We start from the raw sequence: 21,591 nt of genomic DNA, 5'->3' as shown, positions 1-21,591 counted from the left end.
CTCATTATTTGCTTATAGCCGAAATTTAAACACTTACCCGAATACTATTCAACTTGACCTTCATTTGAAGAGTAATTATCCGTGATTATCTTTCTTGTATTGGAAGCGCATAACGATGCGCACAGAAAACTACCGAAAACATCTTTAAATTATGAACTTAAACTGCTTCGAAGACCGCCTCCGTGGTCGAGAGGTTAGAGTCGATGACTTCTAATCCAGTTACCTCTCCAGCGTGGGTTCGATCCCCGGGAGATGCTTTGGTAGTTTAGCACGTAGGAAGGTAGTCTAGTACCTGTGTAACTCTCCAGGTTAGGAAACTACTCGCCTATAGATATGACTGAAATACTGTTGGGAAAAAGCGTAACATGAAACAAACAAACAAAAGACTGCTTCGAAGGAAGTGTAGGCAGAATCAATAACACAAAACAGTGTACCCAGTATCTTGATTTTTTAGCTCACCTGAGCATGCTCAGGGTGAGCTTTTAGGATCGATGATTGTCCGTCGTCCGTCCACATTTAGTTGTTAACACTCTAGCGGTCGCATTTTTGCCTCAATCATCATCAAACTTTGTCAGGACGCTTGTCTAGTTGATAGCTCGGATGAGTTCGAACATGGGTCATCTCGGATGAAAAAACTAAGTCACCGGAGCTAAAAATAGAAAAATCTTGTTAACACTCTAGCAGTCACATTTTTGCCACAATCATCATCAAACTTGGTCAAGATGCTTGTATAGTTGATAGCTCGGATGAGTTCGAACATGGGTTATCTCGGATGAAAAACTAGGTCACCGAAGCTAAAATAGAAAAACCTTGTTACACTCTAGCGGTCACATATTTTGCCTCAATCATCATCAAACTGGGTCAGGATGCTTGTCTAGGTGATAGCTTGGATGAGTTCGAACATGGGTCATCCTTGATGAAAAACTAGGTCACAGGAGCTAAAAATAGAAAAATCTTGTTAACATTCTAGTGGTCACAATTTTGACTCAATTGTCATCAAACTTGGTCAGGAAACTTGTCTAGGCAATTGCCCTCGGACATGGGTCAACTCGGATGAAAAACTAGGTCACAGGAGCTAAAAATAGAAAAATCTTAACTCTCTAGTGGCTACTGTTTTTATCCAAATACCAAATAAGTAAATTGGTCTTAAAGTTTGTTTTGATGATTTCTAAGTCAAGTTCGAGCATGGATCATCTCGGATGAAAAACTAGGTCACACCGCCCAAATATGGAAAAACCTTGTTAACACTCTAGTGGTCACATTTTTGACTCGATTATCATCAAACTTGGTCAGGATGCTTGTCTAGGTAATTGCTCGGATGAGTTCGAAATCGCACGTGAAACTAGGTCTGGGAGCTAAAAATAGAAAAATCTTGTAAACACTCTAGTTGCTACTGTTTTGATCCAAGTATCCTGGAAATTGGTCTGAAAGTTTGTTTTGATGATTTCTAGGTCAAGTTTGAATATGGGTCACCTGGGTAAAAAAACTAGGTCACACTGCTCAAATATGGATAATCCTTCTTAACACTGTAGTGGTCACATTTTTGACTCACCTGTCATGAAACTTGGTCAGAATGCTCGTCTAGGTAATTGTTCGGATGAGTTTGATGGGTCAGGTGAGCGATCTAGGGCCATCATGGCCCTCTTGTTTAGATTGTACGCAGTATCATAATGTCTATTTCCTGTAAAAAGTTCGTTTTAATACATTTTCGTACAAAGAAAAAATAACAAAGATTGAAAATATATTCAGAAATAGATTCTACAATAAACTAACTTCCATTTGTCTGAAGCTTTCAGTTTAATCGACAATTTCTGTAACATTTCAACGCCGGTGTACGCAGAATCCAAAGCGCATTCAACGCGAAATACTGACGAGAAAGGGGAGATTTGTGTCAAGGCATTTGGAATATTAAAACTAGAAGTAAGGACATCTTCTTTGCAAAAGAAATTTAATTCGAATCAATTCTTATTGTTCTATTCAATATGACTCGTTTTTGTTCAAAATACCGGTTGAAAAAGTGTTCGCGGTATAAGAATATTGAGGATGCGCACGCATGACGCATATATAGAGACTAGCAACAGGTTTACAAATAAACTGTTCATCGAGATATGATCAGGAAGACAAAAAATATCTACAAAATTTTTTTTTAAAAATTTTAAAAAAATAAAAATTATCTTAAAATTATCTCTCTGCTTTGGCAAAGCCCACACAAAAACAATTTTCTAGGGTAGGGTTTTTTAAACCCTTTTTATTTCTGCAAATAAATACCGAACTTTCTGTACTTGTGAGACTCCTAGTGCATGTTTATTTTCTCATACAACAATTTAAAACATAATTTAACACTGAGTTCAATACTGAATTATATTGGACTCGTACAGAACTGTCAATCTTATATTGGACGGGGCTCTCGCTGAGTCTGACATATTACTAAGATTTGCAGCTGTGTAAAAGTCAAATAGAATCACCATCATTAATAAATATACGTAGGCTCTTTTTCCTCAAAATTGACAGAACTTTGTTACTTCAAGTATAATAAGGATTTTATATAAAGAATTGACCCTGAAAATAAAATTGAGGATAACTGGAGTACGATATACATTTGATATAGATATTTTGAACCTGAAAATGAAAACAAGGTTATGTCAGGTACGCTATGCATTTGACCTAAATATAAAACGGGGCTATATATGGGGTGTAATATGCATTTGATATCGTTGTGTTGGACTATGGGAAGGATAACGATGTTAAATTGATAAGACTGGGTCCGATGATGATTTTAGTTGAAACATGACTTTGTTCAATTGGTTAATACTTGTACCGGATTTATCAGAATTGAAAAAAAAACATGTACATGTATATGTCATACCGACGCATTGATGGTCATACGGCCATACTGAATAGAAATATCTAAAGTGCCTTACAGCTAGTGTGCATTATTTCAGACTGAGCAGAACGAATGGCCTGTGGAAAGATAGCTGCGTAGCTTCCTGACACAGAGAGTACCAGTGACCTCTTCTTTTTAGAAAAATAAGACGCGTTGATTGTTGCAATTTCGCGTTGCTGTGTTGTAACCGTGTGTATGTTCTGTTTTTTGTAACAATATTTATGTAACATAAGATTATATAACAGAAAAACCATTTCATTAGTCACAGCTTTTAAAATAAAGACTACAAGTAAAAATTAATGTGTCAAGTTATCTTTGAAAAGAACTTAACTCAGCGCATAAAATTTAATGGATATTTCACACCGCTAATAGTCTGCCTTACTCTTCTTCACTAAGGCGTTAAGTTAAAGCGACTCCGTCATTGACCTGGGTCCCATGTTATAAAGAAATTCTTGTAGCTCAAACTCAGATCCCAGGCATTTGATTGGTTATAAATTGCAAAAGAATGACCACTGACCAATGAAAATCATGAGGTCCAAGAAAACTCGGAAAAAAGTTTTATAGGTAACATGTGTTAATTATTTATCAAATGGCGAAAGTGCAGATTTGGTTAAGTACCGCCCAGTGTAATAGGTAAGGGAAAGAAAACGTAGAAAATATTCTTTCTTTAAATAAACGATTGATGCAGCAGGTTAATTATTTGTTATTACAAATCCAACACTAGTCCAGGGTGGCGAATCAGTGAGACTTAATGGCGGAAAATGCTTAAAGTAGCACCTCTTTATGGCGGAAAATGCTTAAAGTAGCACCTCTTTATGGCGGAAAATGCTTAAAGTAGCACCTCTTTATGGCGGAAAATGCTTAAAGTAGCACCTCTTTAGATAATATTTTTTTATTGAAAATTGTCTGTTGTTTTTTATAAATGTTTTCAGACTAGAAGATGCTTGTGAGACAAAGCACACAAGCGGCGAATGTCTATCGTTGTAGGCCTTTACGCAATTTATTTGAAGAAAATTCATTACATATTACAAAAAAGAAGATACATGTATTTACGAAAAAAAAGGTACTTGTGATCAGTATAATTAAAAGATAACCTATAGCTCTTCAGCGCTTCTTATGTAAAATTCTTCCAAGTATAATTTCCAATAACCGTAAATTATACCATACCCAGACTATGGTATAATTTTCAGTTTTGAAGATCGAAGGAGTAAGTGTTTCTGGGCGGAGCTATAGGTTAAAACAGATACACCATTGGTGCGTTGACGATTTCTGGGTTTGCGTAAATTATACCACAATCACGTGACCTTTCTTATGCAACCTCACTCGACTTCGTCTCGTGAGGTTAAGGCATAAGAAAGGTCACGTGATTATGGTATAATTTACGCAAACCCAGAAATCGTCAACGCAGCAATGGTATATCTATTACATAACAAAAAGATAACCAAACTGAATCCAAGTTATCTTTATTATTAACTGAGTTTTACACGTTGTCACACGGACTCGCAACCCTGAAAAATAAAATAAAAAAAATGATAGATATATCTGTTGATGAACGAAATTGTTTATTACTTATGTGCTCCACACAACTGCATTTTTTCTATATCATGCCCATGTTATTACAGAACACTTTGAACACCTCGCTGTCGCTTACGTTTTGATTGAAAATGATGGAAAAGTTGCAGCTACAAAACGGCAACTTATATTAAGTTATATAAACAAAATTTGCATTCAACTATGATGGTGTAGCTTTAAAATGAGGAGACCGTAAATTTTGTTGTGAAACGCCTTTTTTACTTTAATCCGGCATTACTTTCGGGAGAGTTACACATACAGTTACAGGATACACAGACAATTAAATATTCATGAAGATGTTTGGGCTAGCTGTTGCATCCGTGGCCTTTTTATGTAAGTTTGTTTTTTCGTAAAACTAATTTTGAATTATTTTAATTCATAATTTGCATCACTTTTACTTTTTTTTTTCGCGTGTAGTACTTTCACTGATTGTGGAAAGAGAACATGAAAATTATATCACACGTACATATATGACATATGTACAATGAACATAAAACATATAATGACAAGATAATTCGTTAATATTCTAATGTCAAAGATAGGGTATCTCAGGCTTCGTTATATTAGCGTTACTGAAAGAATCGAGCCATATAAGACGAAAAGGAAAGCCGTCAACTTAAAACAGACTGTTCAACCTGGTAATCTGGCTAGGAAGCTATAATGGCCAACTTACACGATCATAATAAATAACAGGAATTTCTAAGAAAAAGAAAAATACTGCAAGCTGAAAATGTTCATTTTAAAAAATTCGGCAAGTAAAGGTTAACTGACCACGAATGTGAATGACGTAATGAAAACTAGTTTTTTTTCTGTCAATCTTTGATATATCGAACAGTTACATACGTCGTGAATCTTGGTGAAAAATAGCAGTGCTGTAATTTTGAATATTACATTTATGCATAGAAGAGCGTGAATAACAGATTTGCTATATCGGATTGTCCTATTTCATTGTGTAAACAATTGATCCACTATATACTTGTATATATGCGGCATATGTCACTAATACAAAACTTGTATTGTTTTAATTTACATATGTGACAGGTGCAACTTTATGTATAAGTTAAGGTTTATTGAATTTATACATGTATTATGAAAATGATTCTACTTGGTCGAGTCCAATCTCAAACGAATAAGCTACTTCAACGTGATAAATGGGCATGTCTTATGATATATAGGCAAGTTATATGATATATAGGCAAGTTATATGTTAAACAAGATACTTACTGTTCACGGACACTTAATAAAATAATTGCCGATAGGTTGGTATGTGTGATCGGAGCCCGACATGCCTAAAGACAGCATGTTGTTTTTTTTCAACTGCAGGGCTTAACAATCCTATAATTATGGTCATTTTGCGAACTAGTAAATTCTAATTTATTTATTTTACGCGTTATATACTTTCAAACAAAAAATGTTAAGGGGGGAGAAATAAAGTAACTTTAAACATTGCAATCAACGCTTTTAATCCACGTAAATTGCAGATGAGAAGTCAAAATATACAAAAATAGCCCTTTCTTCGTTTATAGTCACGCAATAGACCGCAAAATCAGACATTAATCGCACATAAGATTGAACTTTTTTTACTTTCAACCGTTAGCAAAATTGTTTCCGGCTTAGATTGCTTTACTTGTTAAAAATCTTTATTTTCATATTGAACGGGAAACCAGTTTGCAATCGTGCCAATCGCAACTTTTCGGCCTTTTCCGTCACTCTTCGGATTAATGATAATAGCCGATGTAGTTCCGATTGCAATCGTGACAATTCGGGCGATTCCGTCATACTGCGGAATCATACGAAGTAATATTACGGAAATCTAAGCTATTTAGTTACTTCGGTAATCCCAGTTCGTTTATATGAATAGGATTTCTATTTTTACTTGATTATCGTAACAAATTATAAACGAAATTGTTCCGTTTCAATTGTTTTTCAAGACGCAAAAGTTAGTTTCTTTTATAATTGTTTTTTTTGTCTGTATTAGTTTTATACAATAGAGAATGGTAGTAGTATTCCGTCTTCAAAGGGTGGTCCTGCTTACCAAATCACGCATGATCGAGTTATATTTAGATCTACTGAACGCAATTCAACTTCTTGGTGAGGTAATCTAAAAATAGCCCATGCATATCATTAACCTTGCCACATAGCGCATCGTCTATTTGTGATCGTGTAACATAGCTTATACATGCTTCGGTACCACGTAACGAAGTATTTTAGTGCATTTACTTGTCTATAAAGCAAAGGAATGATTTCGCTGCGAAAAAGGGGAAATGAAATGTGCACACTTGTTTAAAAAAGTTGTTTTCCTTCAGTATCACGTTAATATTTTTACGATTGATCATTTTCTTTATTAGTTTTATACAATAGAGATAAGAGAACTAAATAAACCCTTTATGATATACAAATACCGTAATTCAAAAAAAATTGTGATAATAAATTGAAACAAAAAAAAAACAATTTTAAAGGGTTGGGATGAAGGCACAACTGAGCAAAGCCTTTCCTTTTAAAAGGAAACTTTATACTTTTCTAATTTCGAACTTAGCAACATTTTTTTTTGTATTTTACACTAGCTAAAATCTGCCTTTTACTTTTTTAAAAATCTTATCATTTTTCTCAAGTTTGATTTTCTTGAAATACACCGACGTGCAACTGTAATATCAATTCGGTTTATAATTTCATGATTTTGCGCGGATGTAAACGACGAAAGTACACCAAATTTATCCTCGTTAGCGAATTTAAGATCGTTGACTGCTTGTGTCTTCTTCTTAATTTTAAATTTGTTTCATAATTCTTCTCAGCATTTTAAATACTTTTACGTCGGACACACTCCCCTTTCACCGGTTACGTCATTTTCCTTTTTCTGAGCAGGGGAACTAACCGATTAGGAGAGATTGCTGCCAAGTTGATATCAATTACTGGAGTCAGTATTTTAAAATACATTTTGTCCAAAGCCGGCTATGTTGACAATAATACAATTGCTAAATTATAAACAGCAGATTTTTTAAAACTTTTAATACAGTTTTTTTTTAAATAATTGATAGATAGTTTTATGTACGCGACGTGTCCCTATCCTGTTCAAAGATATATGCTCGCATTGAGAGGGAATTATGCATTAATTAGTCACCGGCTAAAAACACGGAGTTTATGTTAGATGTCATCTCAAAAACTTAATGCATGCACATGAGTGTGTTTAATTACAGCTGCTTTTTTGATACGCTCAAAGGGTTTCGTAAGATTTTGCAATAAACCAAATATGGACACGGATGGGTTCTTTAATAGCACAATAGGTTTTATGACAAACTATTGGCAGCTGTATAGAACGGGTACTGTAGCCCCGTATTTCAACTGAATCTACCATTAGTCTTTAAACTGTCTTGAAACATTAGGCCTTAATATTTTAAAGTAAGAAAGAAGAGAAAAAGTAATTATTTCTTAATATGAGGGTGTTCTGTTTCGTAATTACACCCACACGTGACATACATCCACACTTTCATGTTGCATTGGGTTAACGAAATTCGCTGCATTGCGCTGATTTATTTTATTACAATATACTGTTGCACTTCGCTAACTATCTTTATTAGGAAAACTTTAAATCGTTAATGATAATCTAGCATTAAATCAAAACAAGTTAAGTTACTTTAATTGCATATATTTAAACCCAATGAAACGGAAATGCTTTTACGTGAGATTATGTGATATGAGTCCCGGTACTTGGTTGAATAATTACATGAAATAGTACCTCAAAAATTTGTATAAGTAAGCATGAAGGCCCTATGTGGTCGTCTTAAAATCACCTGCGCCTCACTGCATTGGGCTCGAACCTGTCAGGAACATTGGTGTCTTTCATGTTGGTATTACTGTTAGAGACATGACGGAAGTTTCATTATTCTACTCAGATGCCGATATGTGACTGAAATAATGCCCACAGGAACACTAGAAGTCTTCATCTATTAGCAAAGCTGGGCATGACGCCACATTACAATATCGTTGTGACGTGAAAATAACAATACAGCAGTAGAAGCAACAACAACAACAAAAACACAATAAATTGATTTTAAACATCATCTCCTATGAATTTCGCTGGGTAAGACAGAACGAAAACTTCTTGCCTAGCAAACTCCTGTCAAACTAATAACAAGTTAATTTCGCACCAACTAAATACAAGTTAATTTCACACCAAGGACACGTCAATTAAGCTCATCAAGTTAGAGTCAAGTGCACGTCCAAGATACGACAGAGTAAGCCTATCCTTTAAGGTTTGACCAAGATGTTTAAAACGCTTTCAATCTTAAAATTGATGTGTGGATGGCCATGTATATCATATTACAGCATATTGTTGTTTTCCTATATCTATTTATAGGTTTAAACCAAGTTGTTGCTGATGACCATGCCTGTGCCACCGAAAGTAAAAAAGCTGATGTAAATAGTCTCGTGGACGGGTTAGGAACGGATCTAGCATCAATCATTGCTAGCCAAGCCTCGCAATCTGAAAAAATGAGCCAAACTTTAACAGCTGTCTGTAATGCTGCAGAGTAAGTGACTTGGCGATGAGGTTGAACGACACCAAATCATTGCCTTCTTTGTTTAACATCTAATGAGGTTTCACATTTGAATGAATTACCTCAATCCCTGTTATAATTGCTGACACTGCGACATATTTCTTTACAGTTCCTTAAAAATCTCCATTCAGTATGCCTTATTTTTGAAGCGTAGCAATTTTGTCTGATGGGTAGAATTATTACAACTTTGCACGAAATAAGATAATCCGGAATAAAATATAATGCATTCGTATGCTTAATTTTGAGTTATCTGCTCTTGAAATTGGCAGAAGAACAAAATCTTCGATAATGTGTATTAAAATTTATAAGCCTAAAACGGCCAACTTAGGAGTGTTACTATTCAAATGTTCTCCTCTCTTAAATTATCTGATATTAATTTAGCATTCATTTTATGCATTGTACATACTAGGAGGAAAAAAGAAATAAATCTGCAAAGTACATGAAAGCAATTGACGAAAGAATAATATTCCATACATGTGTAATTATGGGGAACAGTTTCAATAGATCTAGTATGGTTATTATAAATGAGCCGCGTCACGACAAAACCAACATAGTGCGTGTGCGATCAGCATGGATCCAGACAAGCCTGCGCATCCGCGCAGTCTGATCAGGATGCATGATGTTCGCTATCAGTTTCTCTACTTGTAATAAGGTTTTGTAAGCGAACAGCATGGGTCCTGATCAGACAGCGCGGATGCTTTGGTTTTGTCGTGACGCAGCTCATATATTATTTCAGGGCAGATGGGGCCTACAAAAAAATTAAAGATATTGAAGCACTGGTTGGTCAATGTCGTGCACTCATTGAAACTACACAGTTGGCGACTGTTGAACTTGGTGGTTTAACATTCAAGGACATGTTTGAACGTTTTAATAGCGTCGACAATTTTTGTGGTAATCTTTTTTTTACATTAAACTTTATTCTTACATGCCTATTTTTGCCATACAATTTCACTTGTTCTAAAGAGTATTTAGCTTTGAATTTTTGTTAAGTTTATTTCAGTTATTCGACTTTCTGTTCTAAGTGATTTTTTGTATTAGTTTAATTTTTAAGCTTTTCAGCTGCGTGTTACATTTTGTGAAAGATTGCAAGCGTTTCACCACAAATTGCGATTCTACCAAAGATATTGATAACAATATCCTTAATGTCTCGTTATGCATTTATGAACAATAACGGAGATTTTGAGTTATAGCTTATCCGCGAGTCATATACTTTTTAGCTCATGCTATACTACAAAACTGCTACTGTATTTCATTTACATCACTTTTGTACATCGAAAGTATTTTTAATATTCCATATAAGACCAGATAACTACTATAATGTTTGAGCTAGCAATGTCTCTCAGTTAAACGGTGCAGGGTCATGATGGCTCTTGTTTGACTAAAAATATAAGACTAGGTTTATGACTAAAATGAAGTTTCTGTTTATTAAATATGATTACAAACTGTTAACCTTTTAGCTATATCTGACATAGATTAAATGGGTCGTTTGAAGTTGACATGATTGTTATCACATGTAAATGAAACAAAACCAAAAGAAAATTAATTGAATGATAAATATACTATGACTTTTACTAATTTCGTCAAATACGATCACACAGGTAAAAATGCACCACATGTTTATTGTATGTTTGGTACACAATATGTTTTTTATATGTAAACATATGTGTTTCTTATGTTTTTAAAAACACGTGTAAAAGAACATGTTAGTCCGTTTTCTTTATAATTTGTCGCTGAGGGCTTTAAGACACTTCCATGTGAAACATACCTAAATAAACCGTAAAAGGAGCTTCACGTGCCTGTGTGCATTTATTGATCAATGTTCAAATAATAATCGTCCTTCATTTGTGATTAATGTATATATTGGTTCAAAATGACCAAAATGTTAATGTTTGTCTGTATTTTCTCCATGGAATTATTCACAAACGATTCCGATACTAAAATTGTTGACCATTGATTGATTGTATATGAAGAAACGTTGACCCAACTCCTCGCTTAGAATTTTATCCATGACACGTCGCCTTTATAAGGCGGAGCTACTACATTCAGTTTACACATGCGTACTTTGTTTCAAACTCTTAATTATTAAGACTTAGCTTAGAGATCGACTTAATAAATAAGTGACATAATTTGCCTGTTTTTACGATACAGAAGGGCATTTTCTGAAAATTACAGCGATTTCATTGGTCGCCAAAATGATGTTGAACACTAAATACTTGTTAAATTCTGATGAACAATCTCTCTGGAACAAAATATACCATTTGCAATGAAAAAACATGAATGTGTACCATATGTGACAAACAAATTCTTTACCATATATGTAACATAGGGTGTGCTTTTCTAGGAGAAACAATGTTTCTTACCATATGAAAAACATCTGCCTGCACCATATCTAAAACATACGGGTACTTTCTTGGAGACACCATATGTTTCTATCATATCTTATACAAGTGTTTCACATAGTTACGTTTATGTAACTGTAAACTCTGTATGCTAAAAACATTGTAAAATGTTTAATGTTGAATAAACTAGTATAGTATTATTATTGTATTGTATTTTTTAACATGTGGTGCATTTTTACCTGTGTCGTTTCTTCTCAGATTTAATCTGAATATTTATGATTAGGTCAATTATGTCCATAAATGCTAGTCTTTTGAGACGAAGTGACATACACATTTTTAAGAGAACGTAAACAGGTTATATTTCACTTAAAATGCTACAATATGAACATAAACTGTGAGCTCATTTTCTATTCTATTGTATTTTCAAGGATGTAAACAAGCACTAATAATGGCAAACGCAATGAACATGTTCACAAATACGTTAAGAAGCAGCCCGGCGGGAGCTAAATATCCTTTTATACAAGTTTCAGCTTTGTGTTCAGATGACACCGTGTAAGTAGTTTATTTATAGCCACGCATAAGTAGATTATGAAGATATGTCATTTTAGTATGTTTCTGTTACATAAGTATTTCATTTTAAGTATGTTTCTGTTACATTCATATCTCATTTTAGTATGTTTCTGTTACCTAAGTTTGTCATTTTAGTATGTTTCTGTTACATAAGTATGTCATTTTAGTATGTTTCTGTTACATAAGTTTGTCATTTTAGTATGTTTCTGTTACATTCATATCTCATTTAAGTATGTTTCTGTTACCTAAGTTTGTCATTTTAGTATGTTTCTGTTACATTCATATCTCATTTTAGTATGTTTCTGTTACCTAAGTTTGTCATTTTAGTATGTTTCTGTTACATTCATATCTCATTTTAGTATGTTTCTGTTACCTAAGTTTGTCATTTTAGTATGTTTCTGTTACATTCATATCTCATTTTAGTATGTTTTTGTTACACAAAGTATGTAATTTAAGTTTATTTTTGTTTCACCAGTATGTCAATTAAGTATGTCTCTGTCACACAAGGATGTCATTTTAGTATGTTTCTGTTACAAAGATATGTCATTTCAGTATGTTTCTGTTACATCATGAATATGTCAGTTTAGTACATTTGTGTTACATAAGCATGTCATTTTAGTATGTTTTTGTTACACAAAGTATGTAATTTAAGTATGTTTCTGTTACACAAGGGTGTCATTTTAGAATGTTTATGTTACATAAGTAATTCATTTCAGTATGTTTCTCTTAAATTTGTATGTTATTTTAGTATGTTCCTGTTTCATTAATAAGTCAGTTAAGTATGTTTTTTCTGTTACACAAAGTATGTTATTTTAGTATGATTCTGTTATACACAAGTACGCAAGTTTATTATGTTTCTGGACAAAAGTATGTCTCTGTTAGCAAGTATGACATTTAAGTATGTTTTTATTTTATAAGTATATCACTTGACTAAGTTTCTTTTCACTTGTATGTCACTCAAGTATGTTTAATTTCTGTTATACAATTATGTCATAGCTATGTTTCTGTTACATTTTAGTGTTTTACTAGATTATCATTCAAATATGTGTATATCATACTTGTTTGCTATTTTAATATGTGTCTATAATACAAGTTTGTCATTTTAGAATGCCTCAGAATCTGTTATATTAGTTTTTTTATCTAAACATATCTCTGTTATTCAAGTATGTCACTTTTTATTTTCTATTATACTGAAACACAATATTGTGTTCCAATGGTGCACTGAATTCTATTTTACATACAATATTAATATGTATTAAATAGCAGAGACATTCTATGTAACATCCCTTCTAAAAGTATGGAAACACCATAACTGTAGTGTTTTAAAATCTAATATAAATATCTCATTAGCTATAGCATCATAACTTTCAAATATATGACTGGAAGTTTGATGTCACGTGTCTAATGTCACGTGTCTAATGCAGATAGAAGAGACAATGTAAAAATGCTTTCTCTGAACAAAAAATATCTTGCCACTTTTTCATATAGTTTGTATTGATTATGTTAATTTTCTACAGCAAGGGGGCTGTTCGTACTGTGTCAAATGATCTCAAGATGTGTTCGCAGGTTTGGAAATATGCTGAATTACTGAATGAGAACAACGTTAAACTTATGCAAGAATTTGTTGAAAATGAATGCAGTAAACTGGATAACGGTAAATATATGTTTTTCATTTTATTGTATGTACTTTTTAAAGTTATTTACATACATAACGTTTGTCAATATATGGCTCAAACTATCAAAATGTACACTATATTCGTTAAGGTGTTGTCTCTGATACGAAGATAATTGCAATGAATATAATACATTAGATTTAGACAGCTTACACACGTTAGAATTCTTGCATGTTTCATGATCATTAAAAGCAGAGATTTATAATAAAGTTTGAACTATAAACTTCGATATATTCTTAAATTTCCACAGCAAATTTCACATGTGCTGTTGAGCAGTCCAAGACAGACACTTTCAAAAACTGTATTATGGAGGCAGAACAATCGGGTGACGATCAAACTTGCAAGTAAGTTAGCCTTTTATTAACGTTTACCTCTTGAAACTTTTGCCTTAGCCTATAACTTGAGTTTAAAACTTTCGAAATAAGGAGAATAATCTTCACTCGTGACACAAGAAGTATGTGTAATAGGGCTTAATGAACAACAACAAAAAAACAATATGAGAATATGCACTGTTTGTCTTTTTTTTTTTTTTTTTGGAAGTTATTGTATGCACACATGGATAAACGTTATCATGGGATCACAAAAAAACTCATATGGTATAGATAGTGATCTGCGAGGGGCAAAGAAAAGAAGAAAAGAAAGAGAAAAACAACAATATTTGATATGGTCCAGTTTAACTCCCCATGATGTAAAAACTATTTTGTATATGTCTTTGTTTACTCCAGGAGAAGAAATTGTGCGGCAAAATTTGAGTGTGGTAAAGGTTCAGATTGGTACATGTTGGCAGTGAACATGGAAAAGAACGGCAAGAATACATTCAGTACAGATGCGTGCAATGGCGTGTCGTCTGCTGTAGCGTCCATCAGCGTTCTTCTGCTTGGCGCGCTTTTTACAGTGATTCTTTACTAAGAAAATATTTAGATATGTAATGTTTCAGTGTGATCTAAAGTGCATGTTATGCACATCTTTGGTTATTCCTTTTATTTTATTTTTTGTTAGTCATTCAAGATGAAAAACCTTCATAGTATCAGTGTTTTGTTCAAACAGAAGATAGCTTAAACTTACATTACAATACATGCACCTTGAAAGAGCAGTATTTTTTCCGAGATATTTCAAGACATTTTGTTAAGTAATCAGCAGCGACATTGATAGTTTTTTTTTATTTTATAACGCCAACTATAACACTGTTACAGATCATATGCATGATTGAACCACCAAAAAGCACATGTTTGCATTGGTTCTATGCCTTTATAAGCATTTGAATGACGTAACGTGATATAGATACGGCGTAAAACAGCACGTGGGGTTCGTTAAATTTTACGTTAGAATATTCTTTATAGAAATTAATATTGCTTCCATCTGATATGTAATTTTACACAACAGACAGCAAGGTATTACACTCTTAATTAACAGCCAACATAAAAATGTTCCCAAATGCTTTATATTTTCTTGCTTACATACAAACCACCAAAGATGTTCATAACATAGCATATCATATCTTTTCTATATTCATATAATATATTGTAACAGTTTATGATTTTAAAATCGGATTTGTATATAATATTATATAATCATCAATTTTTTCATGCATAATGTGAAACAAGGGAATGAATGCGTGCATTTAAAGAAATACGAAATTCTCGGAGTTGTTGCCCTTTGTTTACGAATCGTTGCAGTGCTGTATCAATATGTGGACGCCATTTGCAACAACCTTATAATACGTTTTGAATAATCGGACAATGTTATTAAAAACATATATTTTATATATAAAAATAAAACAACAAAAGCAAAGAAGAAACAAAAACAACAAACGAACTGATAATTTATTTTTTTCATAGACAAACGATAAAATTGTTTACATGTTTGCATACGACTTCTTTCATATTTATTGATACAGCAAGTAACGAAATTGTAACATTTTTTGTACCTGTAAATATATACTGTCTTCATGATGACTCACAATACCGAGTCAGAGAGACTTGCTTTTGATGTATCAGATCTAGCTAATTCATTCATCAATAATATGACCGTGAAAATTCGTCATATTTCGTCCTTTTCCGTGCCAAAATAGTGCGTCCATATGACAAGGTACGATAAACGACGAGATTTGTCGAATCTTCACGTGATATTGGTACATTTAGATGCAGTATGACTGATTACTCAAGTGCACGTGCTTGTTACAGTTTTCGGGAAATATGTTACAAATTGCATAAAGGGTTATTACCCGGGAACAAAAATATATTGTTTTTTTTTTCAACAAAAAGTCTTTTGTTTTATCAATGTACCGCTTATAGCCTTATAACACTAATAAATAATGTGCAGGCAGTTACAATTATTCGGCTTTAAATTTGATCACGGAAGTTCATGTGTTTTAGTTGCAAAATAAATATATATACAAATGTATAAAATGTAAAACGCTTATTTGAATTTGCTATAGCTTTTGCCCTTTCGGCCTTCTTCAGCAGCATTTATTATATTATACAATCTGTCAAAACAAGGAAGTGACGTAACGTCATTGTGCGACGCCCGCCGTGGCAAATTCAAATTAGCGTTTTTAATTATATATGACAAAATAGTGACTTTACAAATGTATAAATATATATTTTATAAAATATGAATATCTAATTCAAATAAAAATAAAATCTGAAATTATATTGGAGTGAGCTTTTATCAATAAATTGGCTTTGGGCATTTAATTATCAGAATATAAACGTTTGCTGGATCCTGTGACTATAACACCAGAACCATGTTCATCCCACTAAGGCTGAAACTTTCCCTTCAGAAAGCCAGGAACCCAAATTTACGTGTGCGCAAACCAAACACGACGCGCTATTTGATACCTTACACATAAATGTGTTGAATTTTCTAAACTATAGTCAGTCAATTAATCAAAAAAACTTAGCATGAACATATTAAATAAACTCTTGAGTGTTGCAAGTTGTGTTGGGTTTTTAACATTTATACAAGATTATTTGGTAGTGGGAGGTCTTCAATAGTAGGTTTATATAATATACTTGTATATTGGTCGCAATAACTGTACAATTTAAGCAGAATTCAACATTAAACATGGACTGGTACAATTTTGAAACATCTGCAGATGGTGTTCATATGGCGGTTATCATGGAACCTTCAATGTGACACGTATGTGCCATGCCATGAAAAGCGGCATATGGTCCCCAAGTAAAAAAAACGAGAAAACAATGGGCGGAACTAAATAAAATGGAATTTTGAAAGGGGAAAACCACAAACATTTGGAAGGGGACACCACAACCATTTAACCTAACAATATTAACTTCACCAAATCTAAGCAGCATCATAAAACAACTTAAACTAAAACAATCGATATTTACAGATATCTTCAAAAACAAAGCATCAACTATAATAATCTTGACAGGACAAAATCGCCCAATACAACAAAACAGATATAGCTCAACAACCAAATATAATGCAACAACCAAAATAATTAATTACAACAAATGAACCCTGATCAGTTACTACAATTAAATTCAACCACCTTCAACAAATCAACAAAACTTCCTTCAAGACAAGATTGTTGTCTTCTCTAAAATATAAACGCGACACACCACAAGTGTGTCTTCCCAAAACTGATGTTAATTTCTCCAAAAACTCGCATATTTGAAGGGGGTCATACGATGCGTGCGCATCCTCAAAATGAACATTTATTCAACCGGTTTTTAGCTCACCTGTCACAAAGTGACAGGGTGAGCTTTTGTGATCGCTTTTCGTCCGGCGTCCGTCCGTCCGTCCGTCGTCCGTCCGTCCGTAAACTTTTACTTTAAATGACATCTCCTCATTAACCACTGAGCCAATTTCATCCAAACTTCACAGGAATGTTCCTTTGGTGGTCATCTTTAAAAATTGTTCAAAGAATTTAATTCCATGCAGACCTCTGGTTGCCATGGCAACCGAAAGAAAAAACTTTAAATATCTTCTTTTAAAAAACCGAAAGAGCTAGAGCTTAGATTTTGACATGAAACATCTTCTAGTGAGTGTCTACCAAGTTTGTTCAAATAAAAGCCATGGGGTCAAAACTGGCCCCGCCCGGGGGTCATTGATTTTCCTTATATGTGCATAGCAAAAACTTAAACGTCTTCTTTGAAAAAAAACCCAAATAGCTAGAGTTTAGATATTAAGCATGAAACATCTTCTGGTAAGTGTCTACAAAGTTTGTTCAAATAAAATCCCTTGGGTCAAAACTGGCCATGCCCCAGGGGTGTCATTGTTTTTAACTATATGTGTATAGTGAAAACTTAAAAAATCTACTCAATGAGCTAGAGCTTAGATGTTTAGCATGAAACATCTTCTTATGGGTGTCTACCAAGTTTGTTAAAAAAAAGCCCTTGGGTAAAAATTGGCCCTGCCGGGGGATGGGATGGGTGAGGGCAGAGGTCATTGTTTTTCATTATATGTGTGTAGTAAAAACTTAACATCAAGAAGCATCTTCTAATGGGTGTCTAAAGTTTGTTCAAATAAAAGCCCTTGGGTTTAAACTGGCCCTGCTCCAGGGGCCTATATACAGGTGAGATGATGGCCCTCTTGTTTGGACAAAACAATTTTCTTTTTTTCTAGTTTTAATGTTTCAAATGCCTTGACACAAGTCTTCCCTTTCTCGACAGTATTTCGCGTTGAATGTTATTTGGAGTCTGGATTCTGCGTACACAAGCGTTGAAATGTTACAGAAATTGAGAAATTGTCGATTAAACTGAAAGTTTCAGACACACGGAAGTTAGTTTATTGTTGAATCTATATATAAATATATTTTCAATCTTTGTTCTTTTCCCTTTGTACGAAAATGTCTTTAAACGAACTATTTACAGGAAATAGAATTTATGATACTGCGTACACTCTAAAATCAAAGCACAGAAGGCGCTGAATTTGTTTGGGTCACAGAATGTCAGAAAGGTGAAGTTTGTGAAATTATAAAACAATTTGTTTTTGTATAGTGCCACCAATGCTTTCCAGCGTTTTAATTGTAGTAAATTGGCGATAATACTAATTGCAACACTGATATTCAATCCAAAGTTTATTTGACTTGAACAAATTGGGAAAAAAATTAATTGCATTAACTGGGATTTGTACTCCAGACCTCTGGCTTCCTAAGCGAGCGCGCAAACCCCTCGGCCACGATAACTTTATTTTGTTAACGGCCTGAAGAAAACCATATTATTAAAAATTAGGGTTTGTAACGACGCTAACTGTTGTTTAAAACTTGTGTAAATAATCATGGCGCTTACTTTAAGCATGTATATCTATAAAGAATAAAACAATATTAGAAATCTTCGACCATTCGGGAATTATTTTGCTTGAAAATTAATGCCTGTTATGTGTTATTTGCGCAGTGATCTCCCCTGAATTTTTCGGCCTTAGTGTTACATATAAAGGGAAGTAACCGCTTCAAAAAAGCGGACTACTTTCGGCATTTGCAATTAACAGCATTAGTCTGAAATTTCGCTACCATTATTTGTTTGGTCTGACGACCCAAACAAATAAAAACCAGATACTGCTACACAGTTATGTGTTATTTGATTCTACCTTCTTCTCTTTCTCGATGGATAACACTGATAATCAAGAATTATAATAATAATAATAATAATAATAATAATAATAATAATAATAATAATAAATGAATAATTAGATAAATACATGTAATTAATATATAAAATATAAGATTCAAATTCTGTGATATAAAGTTTGCTCCCTTTAAATGTTTAAAATGTACATCCTCAAAAAAGATTTCAGTTTAATTTTCTTCATTAAATTTGTTTACTCTTTTATACCGATTTCCTTTTGCGTAAATAAAGAAAATAATTGTATGCCGAATACAAAGCAAATCCTTCTCCAGCGACATCGGCATGTGACCTTTATATACACATATGAATAGAAATTAGAATGGTAAGAAAAATATTGCCCATAAATTTTGTATTCACGGCAATTATTTGGGAATTCAATGCTTTTATTATGCACTAGCAAACTTTTGTGCATCTATAACGATTATTTATCAAAATAAACTATTCTAAACTATCATATGGTTAATCTTTCACATTACATCAAGTTGTTTATAAAGTTGTTGATTACTGAAATAATATATTCTTTCTTTATTGCTTTTGCCCTACGCAGAATGATATTAATTTCGAACTTCCTAACAACTTGATGTAATGTGAAAGTTAACTTTTAGTTTAGAATACAGTTTATTTTGATAAATTATATATGCACGAAGGTTTGCTAGAGCATATTAAAGCTCTGTCACACTCCTAAATAAGAGATCGTTAATACGAAACTTGTGAGCAATATTTCTCTTTCTGTTCTCATTTTCAAAATGACATTCAAACTTGCGCTCAGAGGAATGACGCTTCGTATATGAATTTGAATCTTATCTTATTTTAATTATCTGTCGCCAGTGTTATCAATTTGATCAAATTATGAACTTAAATTATGAACTTAGAGTGCTTCGAAGACCGACTCTGTAGTCGAGGGGTTAGAGTCGATGACTTCTAATCCAGTTACCTCTCTGGCGTGGGTTCGATCCCCGGGAGATGCTTTGGTAGTTTAGCACGGAGGAAGGTAGTCTAGTACTGGTGTAACTCTCCAGGCACGATGGTTAGGAAACTACCCGCCTATATGACTGAAATACTGTTGGGAAAAGGCATAAAATGAAACAAACAAACAAAAAACTGTTTCGAAGGAAGTGAAGGCAGAATCAATAACACAAAACAGTGTACCCAGTATCTTGATTTTTTTAGATTGTACGCAGTACCATAATGTCTATTTCCTGTAAATAGTTCGTTTTAATACATTTTTCGTACAAAGGAAAAAGAACAAAGATTGAAAATAGATTTATGAAATAGATTCTACAATAAACTTACTTCCATTTGTTTGAAACTTTCAGTTTAATCGACAATTTCTGTAACATTTCAACGCCGGATGTACGCAGAATCCAAAGCGCATTCAACGCGAAATACTGACGAGAAAGGGAAGATTTGTGTCAAGGCATTTGAAATATTAAAACTAGAAGTAAGGACATCTTCTTTGCAAAAGAAATTTTATTCGAATAAATTCTTATTGTTCTACATGACTCGTTTTTGTTCAAAATACCGGTTGAACAAGTGTTCGTGGTATCAGAATTTTGAGGATGCGCACGCATGATTCATAGAGACTAGCAACAGGTTTAAAAATAAACTGTTCATTGAAATATGATACACATCAGGAAGACAAAAATATATCTACAGAGATACTGTATGAATAGATATTTAAAGCATGAATTTAATTTAAAATTTAAACGTTTATAAATTATCTTATTATATCTCTCTGCATGGCTGACCACACAGAACAGTATCTATGTATGTTGTTAAACTAGGGTAACCTGCAAATAAATACATGTACCGAACTTTCTGTACTTGTGCGACTCAAATTGCGTGTTCATTTTCTTATACAACAATTAAAAACATAATTGAACACTGAGTTCAATATTGAATTATAAATAATGGACTCGTACACGACTGTCAATCTTATATTGGACGAGGCATTTGCTGAGTCTGACATATTATTAAGATTTGCAGCTGTGTAAAAGTAAAATAGAATCAGTTTGTTCTCACCATCATTTATTAATAAACGTAGGCTCTTTTATTCTCATGATTGATATTTTGACAGAACTTTGTTACTTCAAGTATAATATAAGGAATTGATATAAAGAATTGACCCTGAAAATGAAAATTGGGCTAACTGGAGTACGATATACATTTGATATAGATATTTTGAACCTGAAAATGAAAACAAGGTTATGTCAGGTACGCTATGCATTTGATCTATATGAAAACGGGGCTATATGGGGTGTAATATACAAATGTACATTTTGTAGTTGTGTTGATCTCGGGATAGGGAAACGATGTTAAATTGATAAGACTGAGTCCGATAATGATTTCAGTTGAAACATGACTGTTCAAATATAGAAAGTTCATTGGTTAACACTGTCTTGTACCGGA

At 33.3% G+C, this 21,591-nt stretch overlaps 1 protein-coding gene across 1 annotated transcript; it reads left to right on the top strand.

Annotated features, from left to right (window-relative positions):
• The first annotated feature begins 4,613 nt into the window (after positions 1-4,613).
• LOC132733033 (uncharacterized) lies at positions 4,614-16,245 on the top strand. Its single transcript, XM_060719609.1, has 7 exons — positions 4,614-4,789; positions 8,811-8,982; positions 9,746-9,900; positions 11,777-11,900; positions 13,436-13,572; positions 13,842-13,935; positions 14,317-16,245. The coding sequence occupies exons 1-7, from the start codon at positions 4,747-4,749 to the stop codon at positions 14,498-14,500; spliced, it is 909 nt and encodes a 302-aa protein (XP_060575592.1). The 5' UTR covers positions 4,614-4,746; the 3' UTR covers positions 14,501-16,245.
• The last annotated feature ends 5,346 nt before the right edge of the window (positions 16,246-21,591 follow it).

Source organism: Ruditapes philippinarum, unplaced genomic scaffold (assembly GCF_026571515.1).
Source record: "Ruditapes philippinarum isolate M1 unplaced genomic scaffold, ASM2657151v2 ctg1116_1_1_1_1, whole genome shotgun sequence".
NCBI lineage: Eukaryota > Metazoa > Mollusca > Bivalvia > Venerida > Veneridae > Ruditapes > Ruditapes philippinarum.
This window is presented reverse-complemented; position numbering and strand designations above follow the sequence as displayed.

What these genes read in the sequence shown, in the direction of transcription:
- LOC132733033 (XM_060719609.1), top strand. Translation starts at nt 4,747, where the DNA reads ATGAAGATGTTTGGGCTAGCTGTTGCATCCGTGGCCTTTTTAT. An exon ending in TTGTGTTCAGATGACACCGT is followed by an intron (nt 11,901 to 13,435) that starts GTAAGTAGTTTA and finishes AATTTTCTACAG; the next exon opens with CAAGGGGGCTGTTCGTACTG. An exon ending in GGTGACGATCAAACTTGCAA is followed by an intron (nt 13,936 to 14,316) that starts GTAAGTTAGCCT and finishes TGTTTACTCCAG; the next exon opens with GAGAAGAAATTGTGCGGCAA.